Source organism: Triturus cristatus, chromosome 4_2 (genome assembly GCF_964204655.1).
Source record: "Triturus cristatus chromosome 4_2, aTriCri1.1, whole genome shotgun sequence".
NCBI classification, from domain to species: domain Eukaryota; kingdom Metazoa; phylum Chordata; class Amphibia; order Caudata; family Salamandridae; genus Triturus; species Triturus cristatus.
In genome coordinates this window covers 189,233,995-189,256,664 of record NC_140586.1, presented here as the reverse complement: position 1 = coordinate 189,256,664, position 22,670 = coordinate 189,233,995, and the positions used below count along the sequence as shown (strand labels likewise).

Genomic DNA, 22,670 nt, shown 5'->3' with positions numbered 1-22,670 from the left:
CACAATGTGAGGCTCGATGGTGCGGAGTGCAGAATCTCAGAAATCGAGGCTGGAAATGCCGAGAAACTGAAGCGTCTTGAACGCGTGAAGCGTCTCCTTAAGACTACCGCAGCTAAAACTGAGGACTTGGAGGCGACTTCCTGCCAAAATAATATTCGTATAGCTGGCCTATTGTAATCCACCAACACTGGACGGATGGATACCTTCGTGGAACATCTGTTCGCGAACTCTACGATAGGAAGTCCTTTACAGATACATTTATAGTTGAGAGCACACCAGACACTTGGACCATGGCCAGTTCCTGGAGCGCCACCCTGACAGATTGCCAGGCTTTTAAACTTTAGAGATTGTAAAACCGCACAACGTATGGCCTGTGATAGGGGATCCCTACAATTTTTGGGATCCACAATCTTATTATATCCAGATTATACTCCAGTAGTGTAAGAGGCCAGTCGCAAATTTACTGATACTGAACGTACTCTCAAAGTTGGCACGAAAATATGGGATGCTTTACCCTGCACATCTCCAGGTGGAAGTGGACTGCCAACACCACATCTTCAAGACCCCTGCAGATGCCAAAAGGTTTTGTAAAAAGCACTCCTGGTAAATCTCCTTCTGGCGCAAGCCCTGGCACAACGGCTCCTGAAGACTCTGCGTCCGCTTCACCTCAGGCACACTCATAGTAACCTGTCCCAAGTGTGTTTTGCTGATGTTTAAATATGGTCACCTTCTCATTGTTGCTCCTCATGTTGACCCTCCATTGGCTCATGTTGTATTATGCAATATATGGTACTGTGCTATTTTTTTTTCCTTTGTTGCTAATTTTTTCAATAATTATTATCATTCCACATTACTGTGCCTCCGGGGCTTTGCTCATGTGGGCGTTGTCACCCCCCTATGGTGTATTCCACTATGTTTGGATCTTTGTTTACTTTTTGGGCTCTTGGGTTCTCCAGCTTATGTCTTGACTGGAGTGGGAGGATGGTATTCTTGTTTGTGGTTTTTTTGCATCATGTTTTACTGAAGCCTTTCTACTGCCGTGTTACTCACTAGGTTTACCCTTACATGCTTTCTTCGTACACATTATTAGCATTCAGCACCATGCCCTCAGTCACTACCAGAGATAAGGTTTTCTCACTCTCCTGAATGTTCAGGAATATTAGAAGTTTTAATAATCCCCAAAAGGGGAAGTAGGTCCTCGCTTATTTGCGTCGCCTCTATATCCAGGTGATCTTTCTAATTGAGACGCATTTTCCCCCCCCAGTCCGGACTGTAGATACGCAGCCACATGGGGTACGCATCTCTATTTTTCCCACTACATTTCCTACTTGTGTGGGGTGTGCGTTCTAATACATAGCAGTGTCCCCTTTTGGCTGATGCGGACTACCGCGGATTCTGTAGGTCGATACTAGTTTGTGATGGGCGGGCTGGCAGGCCGCACAGTGTTATTATTCTACATCTATTCACCAAACACAGACTCCCCTGATCCAATTACTGATTTGTTATCATAGATTAGCCAATACATGTATTTTAATGGGTGGCCACCTGAATCTCACCTGTCAGCCTGAGCTTGACTCCACTGGCTCTGTAGCCATTTCCAAACCTCATCCTTTACAGACCCTCACAGACCTCTTTGACATATTCCACTTGACAGATGCATGGAACCATACATTTCTGAAACAGCGCGAGTATCCCTTCTAATCTGTCACATCACAAACTAATGGTTTATGATGTGACCGGATATGCTTGATGGATTATATGATCATATTAGACTTGCCTTCTCTATATCCTTTTTATACGTGTTTGTATATCTACCGGGATAGAATAATACACATTTGGCCTCACAGTGCATGTACATAAACATGGGGAAGATCTCGTCTGACAGAGGCTCATATTTTTTTATTTGTTTTTCTACTTGGCAGCTAGTCGGAACTGATGAACATCTGCAGGAGCTGCTAGTGGAAGCAATGCTGAAAGAACCCAAGGCATTTGAGTTGAAAATGTAAGTAATGCAGCATGCTGCCATCCAGTAAGATAGCGGAGATTGCTAATGCATCAGATCTGTGTATACTGGCATGTTCCAGGATCAAATGTGGTAAGTAGAGCAGGAGGCTGATGTGTGTGTTGCATAGATCCTCTTGTATCCTAAAGGTTACTGGTTCAAATGCCAGGAGAACAGTTCTGTGGGTTAACATGCGTGCAGCTGAGATTTGTGTATGATAAAGTGCTCTGGAGAAGTGTCTGTTTTTTTATAAAGATGGCATCCATGAACAGTTTGCTGTGCTAAAGTCACATCTTCCCAGCTTTCAGGATCATGCAGACCTGAATAAAAAAACTCTTTTTTGGCATATGTGTAGATCCCTCAAGGTTTTCCCAAAGAATGTAAATGTTGAAATAAAGGAATCTTGAAAACAAGTAGGAAAAAACTACCATTTTGACAGTTTTTTCATCTGTAACTTTTTGTCACTTTGGCTGATTTACAAGAGCAATGTACTATTACGATCACTAGACCCTTTTAGTTGTGGGATATGTAGGAGAGTAGGATCTGCACTTATGTTGCCCCCACTTTGTTTCTGATGTTTACACTGGTTTCTGGCTATAGTCTGGCTGGGTCCTTGCTAATCGGGGCCCCAGCCTCTCTGTTCTCTCTAAACAACTTGGAGTGCATATTAGATGCACTAGTGATTGAAAACTGTGGTACCTTATGAGCCCCTAGTATATGGTACCTTAGTTACCAAGGGCATAGGTACTTCACAGGCCTACCAGGGGTTGAAGCATGTATTATGCCACCCCTGGGAAGCAGACTAAATCTGACACCACAGGCCTGCTACTGCAGCCTGGGTGAGGTAGTGTTAGCACTCCTCACTGAGGTATCGGTTCCCTATATCTCACCTTACACACACATATAAACCTATCAGTCACCCCTAAGGCATGCCCTATCAATCCTGAGGGCAGGGTGCTTGGTTTCCATGTGAGGGGGTGCCTCTGCCTGAGCAGGGCCCCTCTGCAGCTCTCAGAGTCCATTCTCTGTAGCTGTTTGTGGATGCGCTTAAACCATATACTCTTAAGTGCATTATAACCTAGCGGTAAATGCTAACTTTGGGATAGCTGCATCAAAACATGTTGTGTTTGGTGTCAAGCGCTTTGGAATCATACCCCCACACCAGTAACTGGTGTGGGAGTATGATCCCACCCTTCTAGAGGGATAGACATGTACCCACTGTGGAAACACAGAATCCTGAAGAGCCCTGGCATCACAAAATGGATGCCACCAGCACAGACACTGGGCTGCCCTCCTGCTGCTGACCAAAACTCGCAGTGGAGGAGGCCCAACAATAGACATCCTGTCACAGGGAGGTGTAACCACCTTCCAGACAGGATTTAGTGTATTGGGGCTGGGTGGGTGCACTCCTAGAGTGCTTTGAAATCCTGCACTGGGGGAGCAGTAGGCTCCTCTGTGCATATGCCAGCTCAAACCTGTTCAGGGGCTACCAGCCCCTGCTCTAGCGCAAAACTGGACAAAGGGAAGTGGGTGTAGCTACCCACTCCCCTGACCCTCCCATAGGAGTGGTCATAGAGCAAGTCCCTCCCTTCCTTGTAGTATAAGTTAGGGAACCCTTGCCATTGCAAACTAGATATACCTGGACGACGCTCTGAAGAAGAACCCAGGACCTTTGACGTTCCACTACCTCTGGAAGACTGAAGAATCTCGCTTGGAGTCAAGAAGTGACTCCCCTGCTTGGCAGACACCAAAACTTTGCATCAATGGTCGCAAACTTTCCCGCTCCCGCCGGAGTCCGAAGTCCCTGCAGCCCCGGAAGTGGATTTCCTGACTTCTCTACGGCCATCGTGAGTCCCCAGCGATGCTGAGGCAAGTGGACCCCACGAGTGATGAGGAACAGCAATACCCGGGTACCGTGCACTATTGTCGAGTGCAACCCCATTCACGACGTTCTACGAACTTGTGCATTGGACCACGTGTGGTCAAAGCCTCCAGCAGGATTTCCTCCGAAGATCAGAGGCCTACCTCGTCCCGAGTGACTGTGGGCTCCTGGTGAGTGAATCCTCCCAAGGCGTCTTCGCGATCCCTGGCCGGTTGGCTTGTGGGTCCCCAGAAGACTTTTCTACAGAACCAAAGGGCTCCCCTGGTTGCTCCAAGCCTGCCCTGACTTACCCTCGCTGGGTGAGTTCCTAAGACCTTGCTGGTCTGCACCGCTGACTTTTTCCACTTGACTTGCTGTTGCCAAGGCTTGTTGGCTCCAATCAGGTTGCCGACACCTCAGTAAGCTGCAGACTTTGTGGGACACGCCGAATCCAGCTCCTGGTCGTCATCGACGCCTCCTGGACCTCGTGGCTGTAGAGTCAAGACACCCGTGATCACCTGAAATCACCCGACGACTTTAAGCATCCAGCTTCCTTGCCCCGGGTCACGGCCAAGTGGCTTTGAACCGTGTCCCTTCTGCTTTCAGGTCTTCTTTCTTCTGAATCCAGCCTTGGATTCCACCGGACACTTCTTCTGTCTTCACAAGCAGCAAGTCTTCTTTGGCTCCCATTGTAAACGACACCGCGACCCGACACCAAAAGACACCTATGCACCCGGCTTCCCTGGGTGAGGTAACTCCAGCACTACGGAGCTCCTGTGGGTGTTGGCTCTAGAACTACTTACCCTGTAAGTGACTTGCTTGTAGACTCTCCTGAAGTATCCTAAAACTTTAAAATTCCAACCGCGACTTGCTCCATTGAAGTCTATTGGGATCTGCGGCTGTGTTCTCACACGGCATGCGTCTCCCGTGGGTCCTTTACTTACCTGCCTTGGGTGGATTAGTGAGGCCCCAGCGCTTCTACAGGCCCTAGGCCTTGTCCCCTCGCAAGTGGATCTTCTTAAGTCTCTTTTTTAGTATATGGTCTGGTACGCCCCTAGGGCCCCAGCCATATTTGTGCTTAACTTGTTGTGAACTGTTGATTTTTGCATATGTCCTTGACTTCTAATCTCATAAAGAGATTAGTAGAGTGTGTTAGAAATAAATACATATATATTTTATATATATACCTATGTGGTGACCTTTCATTTAGTGATTCAAGAGATTATAAGGTAAAACAAGCTGCTTTACATTCCTCTAAAGACATAGCCTGAAGAGCTGCTCTCCACAGCTACCATTAGGATAGCTTTCTTTAAAAGGTTGTCTTAAACCTATCTACCATAAGAGTCGAATTGTACTGGTGCAAGGTGGCCACTTTAACTAGTGACCAGCATATACCAGGCCAACTTCTCACAGGATATATAAGATTTGTAGGTTCTCTAAGAACCTGAGGTACCCAGATTCAACAACTGAGCTGCACAGTACAATGGTTTTCGTGGTGAACTGAGTGGTGACATATATAGAGTGAAAAATAGGTATCAAGGTAACCTATGTATTTCTGAAATGAGCACAAGGTATGAAGTTTAGAAGCATTGCTTATTTGTACATCTCTCAATTTGTGGGTACCCGAACAAGCACATGATTTAGAGGATATTTTTTTTAAATGTTGTTTTTCTTACACACTGGTTTACATTTGGATGGCACAAATGCTGCGAAATCCAATTGCTAATAACAAATATCATGCTATTCTATTCTCCCCCATGCCTTCTGAAAAAAATGGTACCCCACTTGTGTGGGTAGGTATAGTACCTGTGACAGGAAACAGCCCAAAACGCAACCTGGATACATAACATTTTTCCACTCAAAACTGATCCCTTTTTTTTTTTTTTGCAAAGTGGGTAACTGTGGATTTTGGGTCCTAGCTCAGCCGGCATTTAGGGCAACCGAGCAAACCTGCAGAATTTTCAAAAGGAGATAACTGGGGAATCTAGGGTGGGGTGACTTGTGTGGCTCTCACCATGCTGCTTTACCCAGAATCCCTAGAAAACCTCTAACTTTGCCTGAAAACACACATTTTCCTTAAATTTCTGTGATGGAAACTTCAGGACTCCACAAGATTCCTACCACCCAGCATAAACTCACTTATGCTGATAAAACCGTGGCCCACTTGTGTGCCTGGGCCTAGTGCCTGCGACAGGAACAGATAAGCGTCAAGGGAGCCCTTGCTTGGGAACTCCTGTTGACCTCGGTTTGATCTGTTTCTGTCACAGGCACTAGGCCCAACCACACAAGTGGGGCAATGCTGGGTGTTAGTAATGTTGTGGATTACTACGGATTATGGAAGTTTCCATCACTGAAATTTAAGGAAAATGTGTGATTTCAGGCAAAGTTTGCAGGGCATTGTGGGTAGGAAAACCTCTTGGGATTCACACAATCCACAGGTTGTCTACTATTCAAAAATGTCTGTGGTTGGTAGATTTCCATGGGTGGCAGCCGAGCATGAGCCAAATCTCACAGCTACCCCTATTGCTTATATCTCCACGTACCAGTTTACGGCCTTTTGTGTCAAGGTCTCCTGGTCCACCCACACAAGTGAGGTACCATTTTTATTGGGAGCCTTTGGGTGGAATGCTGTGTGGTAGGAAATGTGTGGTTCCCCGCAGATTCCAGAAGATTTCTTCATAGAAATGTGAGGAAAATTTGTGTTTTTAGTCTGTTTTATATTTGCAGGGCATTGTGGGCAAGAAAATGGTATGGGATGCATGCAAAGCGTACCACTCAGTACTTACCCCCCCACCCCACCAAATGTCTAGTTTCCCATTTATTTGGGGGTGGGGGGTATGGCCCTGCCCATGCTGGGCGGTCCCCATCCCTATACAGTGGCATCTAGTATCAGGGCAGAGTGGTGGGGGAGAGTAAATAAATAAAACCACTTACCTGCCGCTCGCCAACTCTGTGCTCTTCTGCTGCTGCACTGCACAGGCTCCTAGGCTCCCCTGCGGACAGACCTGACGCTGCTGCCATGTTTGAAAGCAGTGTCCGGATTGGCCTGAGCGCTGTGATTTTGTGCTCCCATAGAGACTGGTTGCCTGTGCTTTGCTGTCTCCAGCGTGGCAACGCAGCTGGGTTATAGACGGCTTCAGTGTGCATGTCGGTTTGGCTGTCCAGAAACGGCCGGCCAAACCGACATGCGCACTGATAGCAGTGCTGCCCATCACTCCCCCTCCAGCCTGTCATCGTCTGCCCCGCCCCCAAGACTTGCTCCTGCTAATAATAAAATGATAATAAACCTGTGTTGAGTTTTGCAGCTGGTGGCTGGGGGGCGACTCTCCTCTGCCATAGTGGAGTAGCCGCTGCTGCCCCTAGATATCCCCCTCTGCCACCAGGGGGCAGAAAATGACTTCCACCCATTTCTTTAGTATGGGGGCATGGCTGCACCCATACTGGGCACCCCCCCACCCCTGTAGTTCCAACAAATTGATAAACCCTGAGTCTAGTGGACTTTCTGCCTCTTGGGGGTGCAGACTGGTGGTAATTGCCCCCATCTGCCCCCCGGGGTGGGTAGAAAGTCTACATTATAAAAAATAGCAAGTGGGAGCACAATCCCTTGCCCATCCCTGGTGGCTAGTGGGTGGATCACTGCTTGCCGATCGCTGTCCTGTGGCTATCCTCAAGCAGGGATCCACTGGGCAGAGGTACCTTTGGAAAGAGGAGAATGTCCCCTTTCCAACTATATCTCTACCGTTGGAATGAATGCTTCCCCCTTCCCCCCCGAGCACTGATTCAGTGAAAGTAAAACAAGCTCATCGGCTTGTTTTACTTTAATTTTTACTGTAATGACATTAGCGTACCCTGCACGGCGATAGTCATTACAGATAAAAAAAATAAAAAAAAAGACAAAAAAAACCCAGAAATCGGACTGTTCGGGAAGTTCTTCCAAAGCAGCCCAGTGTTGAAAAACAGTAAAGGACACCCTCTGGTGCAGCGCATAAGAAGGGCCTTTATTTACCTTCCCATTGTCTGCCAATGGCCAACACCCACACTAGCAGGTTAATGCATCTTTTGCACACATCTGGGCGTATCTCTCCGGCTGGTCATTCCTTCTCATCCCAGTAACATTGCTCACTAGGTTAATGTAGACTCCTGAGATTTGTTTGTAAGAAGCCGGCCTCTGGTTCTGATGCCAGTAAAAGCCTGGTGGTTCACTTCAGTTAATGCACCTTTTGCAGGGAACTTTACTGCACCTCGCTAATCTCCATCTCTCGCTTTTCAGCCATTTGGCAAAGTCTCTGCCACTTCCCCCTGAGGGCGATCATCAACGCCCGCGGATAGACTTGGTTGTCTTCCTGGTAAATCTACAGAGCCAGCTCAGGTAAGGTAAGACCATGAAGAGTGGGATTTCATAGTCTGCTCCTGGGTAACAATGGTTGAATCCATCTGGTGGCAGATTTTCGGGAAGTAACCCATGTAGAAAATGTGCTCACTTTTTATTTCAGGCATTTGGCACATGCCCTATTTCAATGATTTTGTATGATTTGTATTGGTTGGTAATTACTTGTTGGGTAAAAATTTGTTTTAAGGAATATTTGTACGGGAATATCCCCTGCTTGGTGTACAGATGTGTTCCCCTGACCAGAGTGCCTTACTGTGTATCTGATATCTTGAGTTTTTAAATGTCTTTATTTCCGTTGATCGAGACCATGAAAGACATATATTACAAGCAATTAAAAACATAGAAATCGAATGCATCTGCTTTCATTAGTATATATAAACAGTAACTCATTTGAAAATTATTTTTACAGAACATCAATTCTGGCATTAAAGCCCCACACTAATATACAATACAAAAAACTTAAAAACAATCTTCATCATAATTTCATTGGTGAGTAGAAATCAATATAAGAGAATTGCAAGATTAATAAACCAGGCATAAAAGTAATAATGAAGCCAAAGCATCCCCCTTATTAATATATTTCTTTCTTATACACCAAGTAATGTAATTAAATCTTTTCAGACTACATATGATTGCCTCACTAGTATGTGACCTCAACATTCTTATGGCTACTGCGCATTGTCTTGCCTCAATAGATTGACATATTAGAATTATCCATTTATTTTGTGTATGTGTAGGCACAGCAAAACAACAATATGTCATGCTCAGTTTTCTTAGACACATTGCAAGCTGGGCAAGTACTAGCCGATATCTGATAGTCTTCTAGCCACAGATTCCGGACCTTTGAATTCTCCCCACGCGTCAGACTGGATCCGGATTGTTTTTCGTGAGCAGTAGCCCTGCACACCAGGTATGTGGCGTCGCTCAGCTCCGCTTGGCGTTGTCTGCACTGGAAGTGAAATTCGTGGCTATATATAGGCACCACCCAGGCACGCTGACTTTAGTTCTTTTCTTTCTTGCGCTTATAAGCGCAGATCTGGGAAGAGCTACTCCTTAGTCATTTTTTGACTAGGTTTTTCTACGTTTTGTGGAGCCTATTTTGAGATTACTCTCCTGGTGTGACAGGAAATGTCATCTGAAAAGGTCGTCTTCAAGCGCTGTGGCGCCTGTAACTGGAAGGTGACAGTGATGGACCCGTATCTTGTTTGCCTATGGGGCCTCAAGAGAGATCATGACCCCAAGGCCTGTCCCGAAGGCTGCGCCATGCACCTGAAAGGCCTTGAGGGAGCGATCCATCAAGCTTCTAGCAGCTTGAGGCGATGATCGATACCTGGACAAGAGGAAGGTTCTGGTCGAGAGGAAGGTCGCGGTCACTGAGACCGAGGTCCTTTGTCACACATTAAGTCGTTGAGCCACTCTGGTAAGTCAAGATCGCATAGGAAGTCGAAGTGTGTTTCAACTTCACGTCGGCCGACGAGGGAGCATCGCCACTCGAGGCTTGACTCTACGGTTAAGCCAGTGTCTGGGTCGGATCAGCATCTCCCCAAGTTTTCTAGAGCAGGAGCGACCTCTTCCCAGCTCTGAGAGTTTTATGAGGCTATGCACCTCATATTTGGGTGGCCGGTTCCCACTGATGTGCCTTGGGCCCAGCAAGTTCGGAAGGGACCCCTTCTGATTTCATGCTGGTGGCTCAGGCCCTAAGTGGCAGTCGGGCCCCAGGGATCTGCAAATGAGTTTGGTCGTACCATCTTGACCTTCCCCGGTGCTGATGCCAAGGCTGACACTCCCAGCGGATCCATCCCTAACACTGAGCTGGAGGGGCGTCGTCCGACACTGGCTCCTGCTACGACTGAAGCCATGCCATCAACTCTATTCTTACAGGCTAGGATTTGGGTAGGAGTGGGAGGGTTCATTGGACCCTGAAGATACCAGCCTTATGAAGACCTTCTAGACTGGTCTGGGGATCTGGGTGAAGCCAGTGGACTGAACACTTCTCCAGCACTAGTGCCTGGACGGTCAGGTCCATAGAGACAGGCACTTCGCCCGTTTGTCCTGCAGAACTTCCTCATGTGAAATTGGTCCGCAGACCCCACCTCTGGGGAGGTATTGCTTGGGTATCTATTGCAAATTAAGGAATATAGTGAAATGGCTGGGGTTGGGCCATTGGGCACTCGAGTAGGGCAGGATGCTAGGCCGGTTGAAATACACAATCATCTGACTTCCAAGGTGGTTGGGGTGTTCTATCCGGAAGTAAGCATTAAGGAAAAACCGGTCCTATCTCATCCCTGGTACAATGCCTCTTGCCGCAAAACGAAAAGAGATTTATTAGAAGCTATAAAGGCTAAGGATAAGGCGAGGATAAAGGAACTTCAGTTGCAGTACAAGCAGGTTATCCAATCTGAGAAGAAGGCCTGGGAAGCAAATAAATGGGAAGATCTGAGAACTGCTCTCCAGTATAAGGATTTGAAATCCTTCTGGGCAATAGCTAGTGATGGTGGGAGGGATGGTGGATCAGCGATAATACCAAATATAGCACCAGCAGTATGGGAAGCCCATTTTGGAACCCTGTACGCACATGTGGGCAATGACGATTTAGCACCTTCAACTTTTGGCCCCCTCCATGAGTATCGATTGGGGGGGGGGGGTACAGGAGATCACTATCAGTGAAGTTGAATCTGCTATCGCCAAGCTATTACCTAACAAAGCGCCCGGTCTTGATAAGCTTCCAGGGGACCTATTTTGGTTACAACCAAAAATATGGGCCCCCTATCTCTGTGTCTTGTTTAATTCCATCTTAATGGGAATGGATCCGCCAGATACCTGGCGAGGCGCAGAGATAGTTCCTATACACAAGAAAGGCTGCCCCTTACTACCGGCCAACTACAGGCCCATTAGCCTGATAGATATCACCCAGAAGTTGATGGGACGAATAATCCTGGAAAGAGTTCAGACCTGGGTTGAGGAAAATAAGATCTTGAGTACTCTTCAGGCCGGCTTTAGGACGAGCACGTCAACTATTGATCAGATATTCAGACTTCAGGTCCTGTATTGGAAAACAGTGAGTGTGGAGGGTGGCAGCCTCTACCTCATTTTTGTGGACCTGAGGTCTGCATTTGATCTGGTCCCTAGGGGAAATCTGTGGAGTGTACTTTTAGATCTTGGCATCCCAATATACCTCCTGGATGTGTTTATAAGGCTCCATACAGAAACCTATGCCCAAGTCAGATGCGGGAAGCATGGAGAATTGTCTGCTCGCTTCCCGGTAAAAAAGGGGGTGCGCCAAGGGGTGCGTCCTGGCCCCTACCCTTTTTAGTTTGTACATAAATGGGCTTATAGATCATTTATTAGGTATAAAGGATATCGATGCCCCAAGGTTAGTTACAGGCCGGGTACCCGCATTGATGTTCGCGGACGACACCTTGTTGTTGTCCAAGACATCAATGGGCATCCAACGTACCTTGGAAGGCTTCGCCAATTTCTGTGCATTAAGAGGCCTGGAGATAAATCTATCCAAAACCAAATTTATGATTTTTAACCCACCCAGGCAGACCCGCCCAAATCCATTATTGGATGGTATACTCTTGGAACGAGTAAAAACCTTTGAATATCTGGGCATCATCCTTGTGGAACATTTGGAATGGGATGCCCAATTAGCAAAGGCTGCCTTAAAGTTGACACAAACGGTGGGTGGGATTTCAAAAATGCACAGAGTATCTGTGTACAAGCCTGCTGCTACAGTTATAGAAATGTATAAAGTACAGGCTAGAGCGGCTTCTATGTACGGGGCGGAGCTCTGGGGGCACTATAGGCCCACAAGCCTTCAAGGGTGGAGCACTCCTTTATGAGGAACCTGTTGGGATTGCCAGTTAGCACCCCGTTAGTACCTCTTCGGATGGACCTAGTTCTCCCTATTGAGGAGGAAGTGGCCTTAAGGCCACTTACCTACTGGAGAAGAATATGGTCAGTTCCTGAACTAGCTCCCTTCAGAAGTGAGTTCAGGGATATGTGGGCTGAAATCAGAACTAAGAAAATCCCGTTGTTAATTCATATTAAGGAACTCAGTAATAGGATTGGCTTACCCGAGTTATGGGGAACACCAGAAGCAGTGTGCCCGGCAATATCTAGGGCCGATCTGGTATACCATTATAGGCACCACAGTCTATTGTCTCTTCACGTGAGCTCTACAGTTGGTAGACTGACATCTCAGTTCCTCCAAGTAAAAGAGGATTACAAAAAGGAGGATTTCCTTGACCTGACTAATCCAGCTTCGGCAAGGAAATTGTACATGCAATTTAGGATGGGCAGTCTGCCGCTCATGTCATTTACTTGTAAATGGGACTTAAATAAAAATACTGAGTGCCCAGCGTGTAAATACCATCTCGAAAATGAGATCCATTCCCTTTTTTTTTTTGTCCCAAATACCAGACTGTACGCAATCGCTGGGTGAAACCTATCTGTAGGAACCTTGGCTTTAGAGAATGTCATAAGGCTTTGAGAGTATTAAAATATGATACGCACCCTCCTATCATTTTCGCCGTCTCCCGCTTTTTAAACGGGATGTGGCTTAAACGTAGGAATTTTTTAATGAAATAAATTGTTGATTTACATATTGATAGGAAACTTAATGCATACTTCCGATAACTATTTTCTACGGTTTAATCTGATTTTAATATGTGACGGTTTTTAACCTGTAATGTAGGTGTATATATATGACTGTGATTGTTTTTGATTTGGTACATGTTATTTATTCTCTGTAACATAGTGTTTGTGTGTATTTTATTCTGCACTGTTATGGTCCGCTGCGACCGAAATAAAGTTATCGATGTTAAGAAATATATTCTAAGTTGAGGAACTTGCGGCTATAAGTCTCCATCAGCTGGACATGTTACTTAACTTCGGTAATGCCTTTTCTGGTTGAGACACTATCTAGTCATTGATTCTTTACTGATTCCATTCCACCCCTCTCCCCCCACTGCCATCCTCCCCACTCTGCAAACTTATTCAGGGCATTTCCCTGGTGGTTTAACATCTGGCGGGCTCTCTGAATGCCAGAACGGACAAACTCAGACTAAGATGCCTGGTGGATCACTAATGGAGTCTCCATCCAGAGGTGGTGCAAGATCTCTGAGCAGTGGGGAGAGTCTTGGTTAGATCTGTTTGCCACCAACGAGAACACGCAATTTCAGCAGTTCTGCCTATTGGAGTTTCTAAGGCAGCTGTCCCTCGGAGACGCTTTTAGTCTTGAGTGGAACGCAAGCCTCCTATATGCCTTTCTGCCTAAACCACTCCTGCCCACAGTTCTCAAGAAGATCAAGAACGTAGCCCTGTATTGGGCATGGAGAGTCTGATAGCCCAAGCTGTTGAGCATTGCCATCAGTTATCTGATCAGGCTGCCCCTTTGGGAGGATCTTCTGTTGCAGCAGCAGGGGAGGGTTCTTCATCCAAACCTGTCAACCCTTTGCCTTCTTGCGTGGAGATTGAACAGCGACAGTTCAGTTGACAGCTTTCGACCTTCCGTTTGAAGTCTTCAATGTTATTTTGGCAGCCAGGTATGTGTCCACCAAGCCGATGTATGCCTGCTCTTGGGGCAAATTTGTGGCATAGTGTGCCAAGAGACAAGTTGACCATCTTTCTGCTCCCCTATTTTGGGTTCTTCTGCTTGTCTGTAAGATCCATAGGGATGGGCTTTTTGCCCATTTGTTACTGCAGGAAATCAATGTGTGAAAAGGGTCTGCAGACCCACCTCCAGGGAGATATTGCTTGGGTATCTATTCTAAGGCAAGTAATCTGCTGCTGGAAGTCTTTATCACCTTATCTGGCAGATTCCTTCCTTACCGACCCATCCTCTCCGCTCTGCAAACTGATTTCTAGGGACAATGCTTTCCCCTTTCAGGGCCCTAGTCTTCCACACCAATGATCAGTGTACCCTGTGGCTCCGCGCTTCTGGTATGGACAGTCACGAAAGGAACTGACACCATCACGCATGGTTGGCGCCTAATATAGGCACCATGAGTGTCCTTTCTGGTGCGAACGACACCATGCAGAGCGGAACAACTCCACCTACCGGGGCGCAGGGATACTGTTGATGAAACATTTCCAGATCCAGTCTGACACTGGGAATAATTCTAAGGTAAGGAATCTGAGGCCAGATAGTGCCTACCAGATAAGGCGTTACCGAATGTAAGTAACTTGTTCTTCACAGCTAAATGTTTATCACTTTCATTTATACATGTGGCTTAGAAAACATCTACAAGCCTCCAGCATGGAAACATTGTGTTTCGGCTGGGGCGTATTCTACATTATGAAATTTAAATTTGGATTTAAAAATAAAGCCATTACAGTGTCACAGCCTGTTGGACAGGTTGCTGGGTTTACATTTAAGGTTTGAGGTGAACGTCAAAGGAGAGAAACTGAATGCCAAAACACTGTTTAACCACTCTCTGGTTGCTGAGGAGTCTGGTATAACAAAACTGTCTCTTGAGTTTGTTGGGGGTTACAGGGACTGCCTAAAGTTGGATTTTAGTGTTGGATGTGGCAGAACACTAGGATTACCACGGTACGTTCTCCATGCACACCCCCAGATCGCTATTTGGACGAAGACATTTGCTAGTTTGAAATTGCATAAATTGGGTAGAGTTAGCCCAGAGAATCTTTAACCCATTGGTTAGGGTGTCCCCACAGGTCCTTCTCACCAGCTAGCTCGTGTTGGGCATAAATTCGGCACCTCCATGCACCCACTTCAGATCACTTCTGGCCCTGTGAAAGAATAGGAGAGGACCTGACCTGCTTGCTGTCTGTGCCCATACAAGAGCGCTCAAGACTGCTCTCCCTGTTGTACACGGGACAAAGAAGTGAACTCCATGTGTCATAAGGCTGACCTCCTCCTAAAGGTACAAGAAAACAAAAAGCTACACAAGGCTTTTTCCTACAAATGCAAAGCTGACCAGTAGCAATTGGACCTGTATTGCCCCCTGCTTTGACCTCTGCCTATGAGCCTCTGAAGTGCCTCCCCGAGATATGAGAGGTGCTTTAGAAGTGTACTCCTGTGGTGGATTGGGACTTAAATGATTAAAGTCAGTAGATAAAATCCTTTGCCCAGGACAAACCTGGTTGGTGTATCCGACCCATGCTCCGTTTGATATCCGCATTAAATTGCATCTAGGTCTTTTTCTACAGTATCATTCGCAGTTTGTTCTTCTTGGTGCTATTTCCACTGAAAACTTGAAAATTTTGATCTCGGCGTCCCCTGGTTGGATATTTGTACTTTTGGTCTCATTTTGTTTTACATTTTACTCAGTTTTTCTAACTTGTTTTGGATTTTTTTCTATTGTTTTGCATTTCAATGTAACTCTGTTTTAGTACTGCATAAATACTTTACGCATTGCCTCCAAGTTAAACCTGCCTGCTCTGTGTGATAGCTACCAGGGGATGGTCTCGGGGTTAGTTGCAAGAAGTCACAATGTGAGATGAGTGGTGGGTTAAGGGCTATCACTCATTTTATGAGAAGAAGCTCGAGAGTAGGAGACTTAGAGTGTCGATTTGACCATAAGATCCCAGTTCTGGTGTTTTAGGTTTACCCGCCAGTCTTTGATGCTTTCCGGGTGTCTAGTCTGCTTGGAAAGTGGTGGGATCTAGTGAAGCAGTAATCATATTCATAAAACTGCTATCAAAAAGTACTGCGGGTTAATCCTGTATGAATCTCTTATAACTACCACTCCGTTAGAGGAGTAATACATGTCCGGTGTCCTACTTTTGAACTTGATGTCGTGAAAGAACCAGGTCATGGCTCCTTGTCTTTCTCATTTTAAGTGTGAACTTGAAACTTCTAAGACATCGCTTTTATTTCCTTGTGCGTTTCTCTCCTGGCCATTTGTTAGTTTAAGATGGGTTGGGCTTTGGAGTCGGACAGTGTAGAATCTTCTCTCGAGCTAGTCTCTCTCTGTCATGAACAGTTGGTATTGGCGGAATTGGAGAGATTAAACCCCATTTTCTCTGCGAGGCAAGCAGGCACATACATACATGTATATCGTGCTGCGTTTTGAAACCGTAACCATCCACCTGCCCCTCCCTCATTTTAGCACCCGCTCGTTGTTCCCCACTTCTGACGCGTTACGCATGCTTACGTTGTCCAAGAATGTAAAAGAAACAAGCTTGGAAAAAGTGCAAGGGACGGTCCTTCGACTCTTGTGTCAAGAAGAAATATGTTCCTAGAATTCATAAACATATCAAATCTGCCCTTGAGGCACCGGAGAGGAGCAGGAAGGATAGGTATGAGAGGCGGCGGACAGCTTGATGGAAAAGTGAGTCCCAGATACCAAATATGGGTGTTGGTGCCCACCATCTACAACCACTTACACAAATCAAGCACTGGCAATAAAGCAGGTTGAGCAGGAGGTACTGAATGAGGCGGCAGGGTGATGCCAGGATTGGGGGAGAGTAGGGTACAGGTGAAGCATCGACTGCTGAATGTATGTGAACTCTTGCGGGGCTGCTCTGGTTCTCTCACTCTTACTGTGATCTTCTTTCTCTGCAGCTTCTCGACAGTGAAGTCTTCACTTGCCCACCTGGACAGCAGCTTCTTCTTGGGCAAAGTGTGCTTTCTCGTTGTAGGAGGTGTGTATGGAGCTTCGTAGTGACAACTGGTGAGGTAGGAGGGGTGCATCGGAGGGAACATCCATGCAAAGGCCGGGAACAGTAGCACATTCTGGACGCATACTGGTATACGCAAGGCGGGGGCACCTTCACGACCTAAAGACGTATGGGCCCCCCTCACTTTTTACCTACTAACCATTCTGGATTTCTCCTAAAGGTGGGAGCCCAAATGCAAACTTTTACAGTGGGATGTACTGATCAAGAGGGATGACTCGCTAGGATACTCTTTCAAATGTGGCACGGTTTAGTTTTATGTTTATACGTTAAATGTATACTACAAAACAATGCAAATTAAATTTAAAAAAGACTATCAATCTAGGCTGCATGGGTTAACAGTGCTGTCTTTCTTGCTGCTGTTTCTGTGTAATACTCGTGGTGTTCTTGCCGGAATTACTGCTGCGGTCTGTGTTTGTATTGCTGCTGCTTTACAAGAGTGTATTACTGCTACTGCTGTCTCTTACTACTGCTTCTCCTGTCATTATTACTGAACTTGTATGTATTAATAATGCTGCTGGAGACTGTGTTGCTCTTGCTGTTTCTATCTGCATTGCTGCTGTGTACTTCTCTGTGGGTTTGTGTTGCTTCTGCTGTCTGACTGGATTGCTTTGGCATGTCTATATTGCTGCGGCTGTACATGCGTATTGCTGCCAAACACACCTGTATCACTGTTGCTGCCTTTATCCATGCACTGCAGCTGTCTGTATTACGGCGGCTCCTCTTGTCTGTAGATCTGCTGCTGTCCATGTTGGTTCTGTATTAAGTGCTGCTCCTAATGGTTCTTTCGTTGTTGCTATCTGTATCACTGCTACTATAGGACTTGGCGATCATCGAATCATATCTGTGGACAGTTGCCGATTGGTTTCGAAATAGCTAGTTGCAACTAAATGAGATTAAACCTGAGGTTATTATGTTAGGTTTCAAATACACACTGTCTTACTCCTCGCTCACCCCAGAACCTTTGGCAGGCTGACTGCCAATAGGGCACTGTTAAACCACGGATTTGTTTGGAATTCAGATGTGTGTAATTTCACAAGCAGAGAAAGTGACAGATGGTTTCGAATCCATCAGTTGCGTAGAGTAATACATTTTCTACTGAATAACTTGGGGTAAACTGGTGGTAGGAGTTTTGCTAAGTTCAAAACTCTATTGCGGGAAACACCCTCTACTCTGGTCTTCCACACTCCCAACTACAGTGGTTACAGCGTCTCCAAAATGTAGCTGCTCAGCTGATCTTTAGGTTTAAGGAAGTGAGGTCATGTGTGACCTCAGGACAGCTCTGCACTGGTTTCCAGTGAGTACCAGGGTGAGCTCTGTCCAAATATTTATTATGGTCCGTTTGCCCATCTAATAGATGTAACTGGCACCATATTGATAGGACACAGTGCTCCTTCAATGACTCTCTGCTAAATGTATTTTTTCATTTAACGCTTTATGAAGTTGTTACATGACCTGGGATAATCGGACTTCTGTACAGTATAAAAGAGTAATAAATGGTTAGTTTTGAGTGCATGTACAATGAAGGAGAAAAAATTGCAATGGTTAGATACAGGAGAGACTGTTTCGAGTAGAAGTACAACTATATAGTAAATTTACAACGGTCAGATGAGAGAGTCAGTTGATCATCATAGGGGTTCAAGGGATGGCAGCTGGTCAGTTCAATAGATCTCTTTCAGGCAAAATTGATTTAACGCTCTTGAAGGAAGCCGGGAAGGGGTTTGTGCAGATCTCTGGGGGTAGTGAGTTCCAAATGCTTGTAGCATTTCCAGTGAATGAGAGCAAGTGGGATCTCTTTCTTTAGTCTAGGCGGCTCAAGGAATAGCATATTTGGGCTTTGCAAAATGTGGCTGCCACAGAACAGGCAAGTTTGCAGGCCAGGAATTTGGGGGTAACAAAGTGTAGTGCTTTGTGAGTTACGCAAGTCACTTTGTGGGCTTCAATTGACAGCCACTTTAGCTTGATCAGAAAGGGAGTAAAGTAGTCAGCGTCTGGCTCCCAAGACTAGCCTTTCAGCTTCATTGAGTGTGACCATCATAGGTGCAATGTGAGATTTTGGTGTACTGGCTAGTATCCCGTGACCATTGTCTATCCTAGATATTGCAAGTGCCTGTACAACATTTTGAAAGGTGGCAGGATGAAAGGTTTGACCATTTTTAGGAATCTGAGTATGTGTGGTGTGCTTTTGGACACAATGTTAGTGTGTGTACACATGTTTAGGTTTTTGTCCAGAGTTCTACCAAGGGATGTGGTGGAGTCCATGATTTTGAGAGCGCATTTGAGTACATCAAGGCTGCTGAGGCAGCCTTCGATTGGGGGAGCCTTGTGAGTGGGAGAGAAGAGGAGGAATTCAGTCTTGAGCAGGTTTAGCTTGTGGTTATTGAAAGCCTCAATTGAATATTTTAGAGTGTTATTTTGGTGAAGTGCATCATCTACAGTTGATTTGAGATTTTTAGGTAAAGCTATGTGCCATCCACCTATAGGTAATATGCAGTATTGATTTATTGTAGGATTGGTGTAAGGGGTCTAAGAGCATTAGAGCAACAATGGAGCTCTGAGGAAATCCTTGATTAATCGGGATAGGAGTTGGCAAAGAATCCTTTCATTTGTCGCCATCGGTTAGTTGGGTTTGAGGAAATTTGGCTCATGACTATGCCACCAGTCTCCATACGTCACTTCAGCGTGCCATCTATTATATCAAGAATGGCAGTTTCTGTATTCCACCCAGCTCTATAACCTGACAGGAACTTAGTAAGACAAAGTCTGCAGTGTGTTGATTGAGTTGAGATAGTACACGTTTTTCTAGTGCTTTGACCAAGAAGAGTTGCCTAGTCACCTGTCGGAAGTTGTTCATGTCTCCTGAATCAGCTCCATCTTTCCTGAGTGGCAAAAAAATCTGTCCTAATTTCTGGCAGTTTGGATTTGCTCCTTGTGACATGGAGGAGTTGATTATTGAGGACCATAGAGGTAAGATGAGGAACGTGTTCTTTGATTGAGGAGGAAGGGATTGGATCCAAAATGTGGGCAGTAGGCTTCATTCTAAGGATGTTTCAGTGATGATGGAGGGGAGTCAATGGACTTGTCGGTGTCGTTTATATGATAGCCATGTAGTAATTTTGAATTGGAGAGGATGTTTCTGTAGATTATTTATTCAGACACTGTTCTTCATAGCAAGATGAAGAAGATAGAAGTCAGATCTTCTCGCATCTCTCAAGTGAGGAGTCAGACTGTCTAATTTGAGGGGTTGGTTTGTAGCCAAATATACCTGCAAATTTAAGTATACAAAAAGTGATGGATGGAATGCTTTAATTAACTGGTAATTACTCAAGGCTGCATCCCAATGCACAGTTATTTTGCACACATTCCGTCTCAGTTTGGACCCAGCTATATGCAAATCAGTTCTTGATCATGCTCCAATGGGAACAGTCACACCCGAACTGCCAGGCCAGGTCCTCCCTGAACTGGAACGGTAGCAACCAAGGACTAGTTTTGCCCTTGTTATGGGCTCTTCAGCCGACTGAGCACAAATCGGGGGGTACACGCAGGCACAAGACGTCTACCCACTATTCTCACAGGGTGGACGCTGTTACTCCTGCCAAGAAGTTGGGCTCCACAGAAATATGCTGAACTTGTCCCAGTGGATTTTTGAGACACAGGGACATGTTCAGCAGCGCCTGCATGTTGTCTGCTTTCTGTTCCCAGCAGCAACGTGCAGGCAGCGAAGGAGCTTTTTGTTTCACCTCCAGCTGGGCCGAAGTTAAGGGGCAATCAGGCCTCCTTTTGTTTGAATATCCTAACTGGAGGAGGCCTGGAACCTCACACTTAAATGTAAATGCCACAGAGGGGAAACAAAGGCACACAGCTTGTTATCTCTTCGCTGGTACTTAAGAGAGGCGTGCTTTTGCCTTTGTTCAGTCCCTGTATTTAAGAGATGCATTCACTGTAAGAATATCAGATGTGTTGGTCTGTCCCTGCATTTACACACAACAATTTCAATAGCACTATTTTATTTCTTTTATAGCGCTAGGCAACCCAATGCAGGGTGTCTGAGCTATTTACAAAACATACACATTATACATTGACAATTAATCATGTACATGGGTAAATCAATATACAAGATGAGTTACATGAGATGGGCTTACAAGGTGTAGAGTCACATGTCCTTCATAACTCACTGTGCTATATTACAAGGATTCAAATGTATGAACTGCAGGTAACAAAGGATCTCTGTGTTCAAAGCAGTACCCTACTTACCTATCTACATAAAATAAGAATCTATCATCTGCATGATACATGAAGTGCTTTGCAGGAGACACATTAAACTTCTATACTACTTTTGATTCAAATCTGGTACTATTCAAAACACAGATCTGTCAAACAAATGTGTTAACCTCGAATTATCTCACCATTATTATTATTCCCTAAGATTTACTGGGCACCTCTGCAGCAGGTGCCTTAACCCCATAAAAAATGTGTTTAAGATGCAGACTTTGCAGCCAATTAAGTAGAACAGCTCTACTACCGTGCTTCTCCTTGTTGCAAATTTCTTTGTGGCAGTGTTTAAAAAAAAATTTATTAGTTGAGGCCCAGATTTTGCGTCGGGAATGCACCACTTTTTTGGCACAACCCTGACGCCTAATCTCATTTGTTAAATCTCATAATGCGCTTAAATGTACTCATGATATACCTGATATACATATGTGTTTGGTCTTCTATCTGATGTCACTTTCAGTGAGGTAACTTCCTGTAATGTCACGTGCAATGTCGCACGTCGTGACATCATGCGCTGTGCTGGCACGCGTCATGATTTCACTTGCATACTGCTTAACCTGATTAGTCTCCCAACTTCTTTTTTTAGGACTTGTTAGCCGGGTATAGCTTGGTTCCAGTGACCGTGTTCACGGGACCCCTGCCTGGGCATACCCGTCCAGCTTAGGGCAACACACTAAATTATACAAAAAGTGATGAATGGAATGCTTCAATCCAATTTGTTTCTGGTAATTACTCGAGCCACATCTCAATCCATTGTTTTGCACACAATGTCCCCTGAGTTTGGACCCGACTATATGCAAATCAGTCTTGACCCTCCCTTGTCTGAAGTAGGACACTAAACCCTGCCTCTGTCGCTGCTGCTCTTCCTGCTGTTTCGCTCCTGCTGCTCGTATCACTGATGCTGTTTGCATTATTTTAACTGAAGCTGGCTGAACATGTCCCCTGTATTTTTCTTCCTATGTCTACTCCCTCTTCCGACCCCGTCACCTGTTTTCCACCCTCCCCTTCCTTACCTGCTCCATCACCTTCCTTATCTCCCCTCCCCCATTCACCACTCACTTGCTAAACCCAACCCCCTCCCCGTGTCGCTAGGTGGGCGAGTGAAGCACTGCATGGTGGAGATGTCTGCAGTGAAGGCGATGGCGGACGCGCACCTCAGCATACTGCTCCTGACGGAACTGGAGGTGGGGCAGTTTTAAAACGTTTTTGGGGGGAGATACAAACTGAGCAGGGGAGGTGGGAGAGTAGGGAGCGAGTGTGTGGAAGGGCAACAATTTGGGGGCTGGGAATCAACTTTAGCTGGTGCGAGGCGGCTATATATATACTTTTTTTTAATGCATTTTTATATACCCCGTACTTTTCTGTCTAAGCGCTTTACAATAGACCGAAGTAAATTACATAAGGAAAGAAGTAAACATGGTAGTAGGTATCACTACTTATATGTAAAACAGTTACTCGTGGTGAGGTACAGATTAACAAGTTGCATGTTCACTCGAATC

General features: G+C 45.7%; 1 protein-coding gene across 12 annotated transcripts in view; it reads left to right on the top strand.

Moving 5' to 3' along the window:
- CENPM (centromere protein M) overlaps positions 1 to 22,670 on the top strand; it is a 461,530-nt gene that overhangs the window by 207,803 nt on the left and 231,057 nt on the right. For 6 of the 12 annotated variants that reach the window (XM_085601085.1, XM_085601082.1, XM_085601086.1 and 3 more), the window contains 3 exons: positions 1,923 to 2,002; positions 8,134 to 8,232; positions 16,787 to 16,866. In XM_085601085.1, the coding sequence (XP_085457211.1) occupies positions 1,968 to 2,002; positions 8,134 to 8,232; positions 16,787 to 16,866 (214 nt within the window). In that variant the 5' untranslated portion in view covers positions 1,923 to 1,967. Of the gene's footprint in view, positions 1 to 1,922; positions 2,003 to 8,133; positions 8,233 to 16,786; positions 16,867 to 22,263; positions 22,356 to 22,670 lie in introns of all 12 variants that reach the window. The other 6 variants (XM_085601089.1, XM_085601088.1, XM_085601084.1 and 3 more) reach the window with 4 other exon arrangements.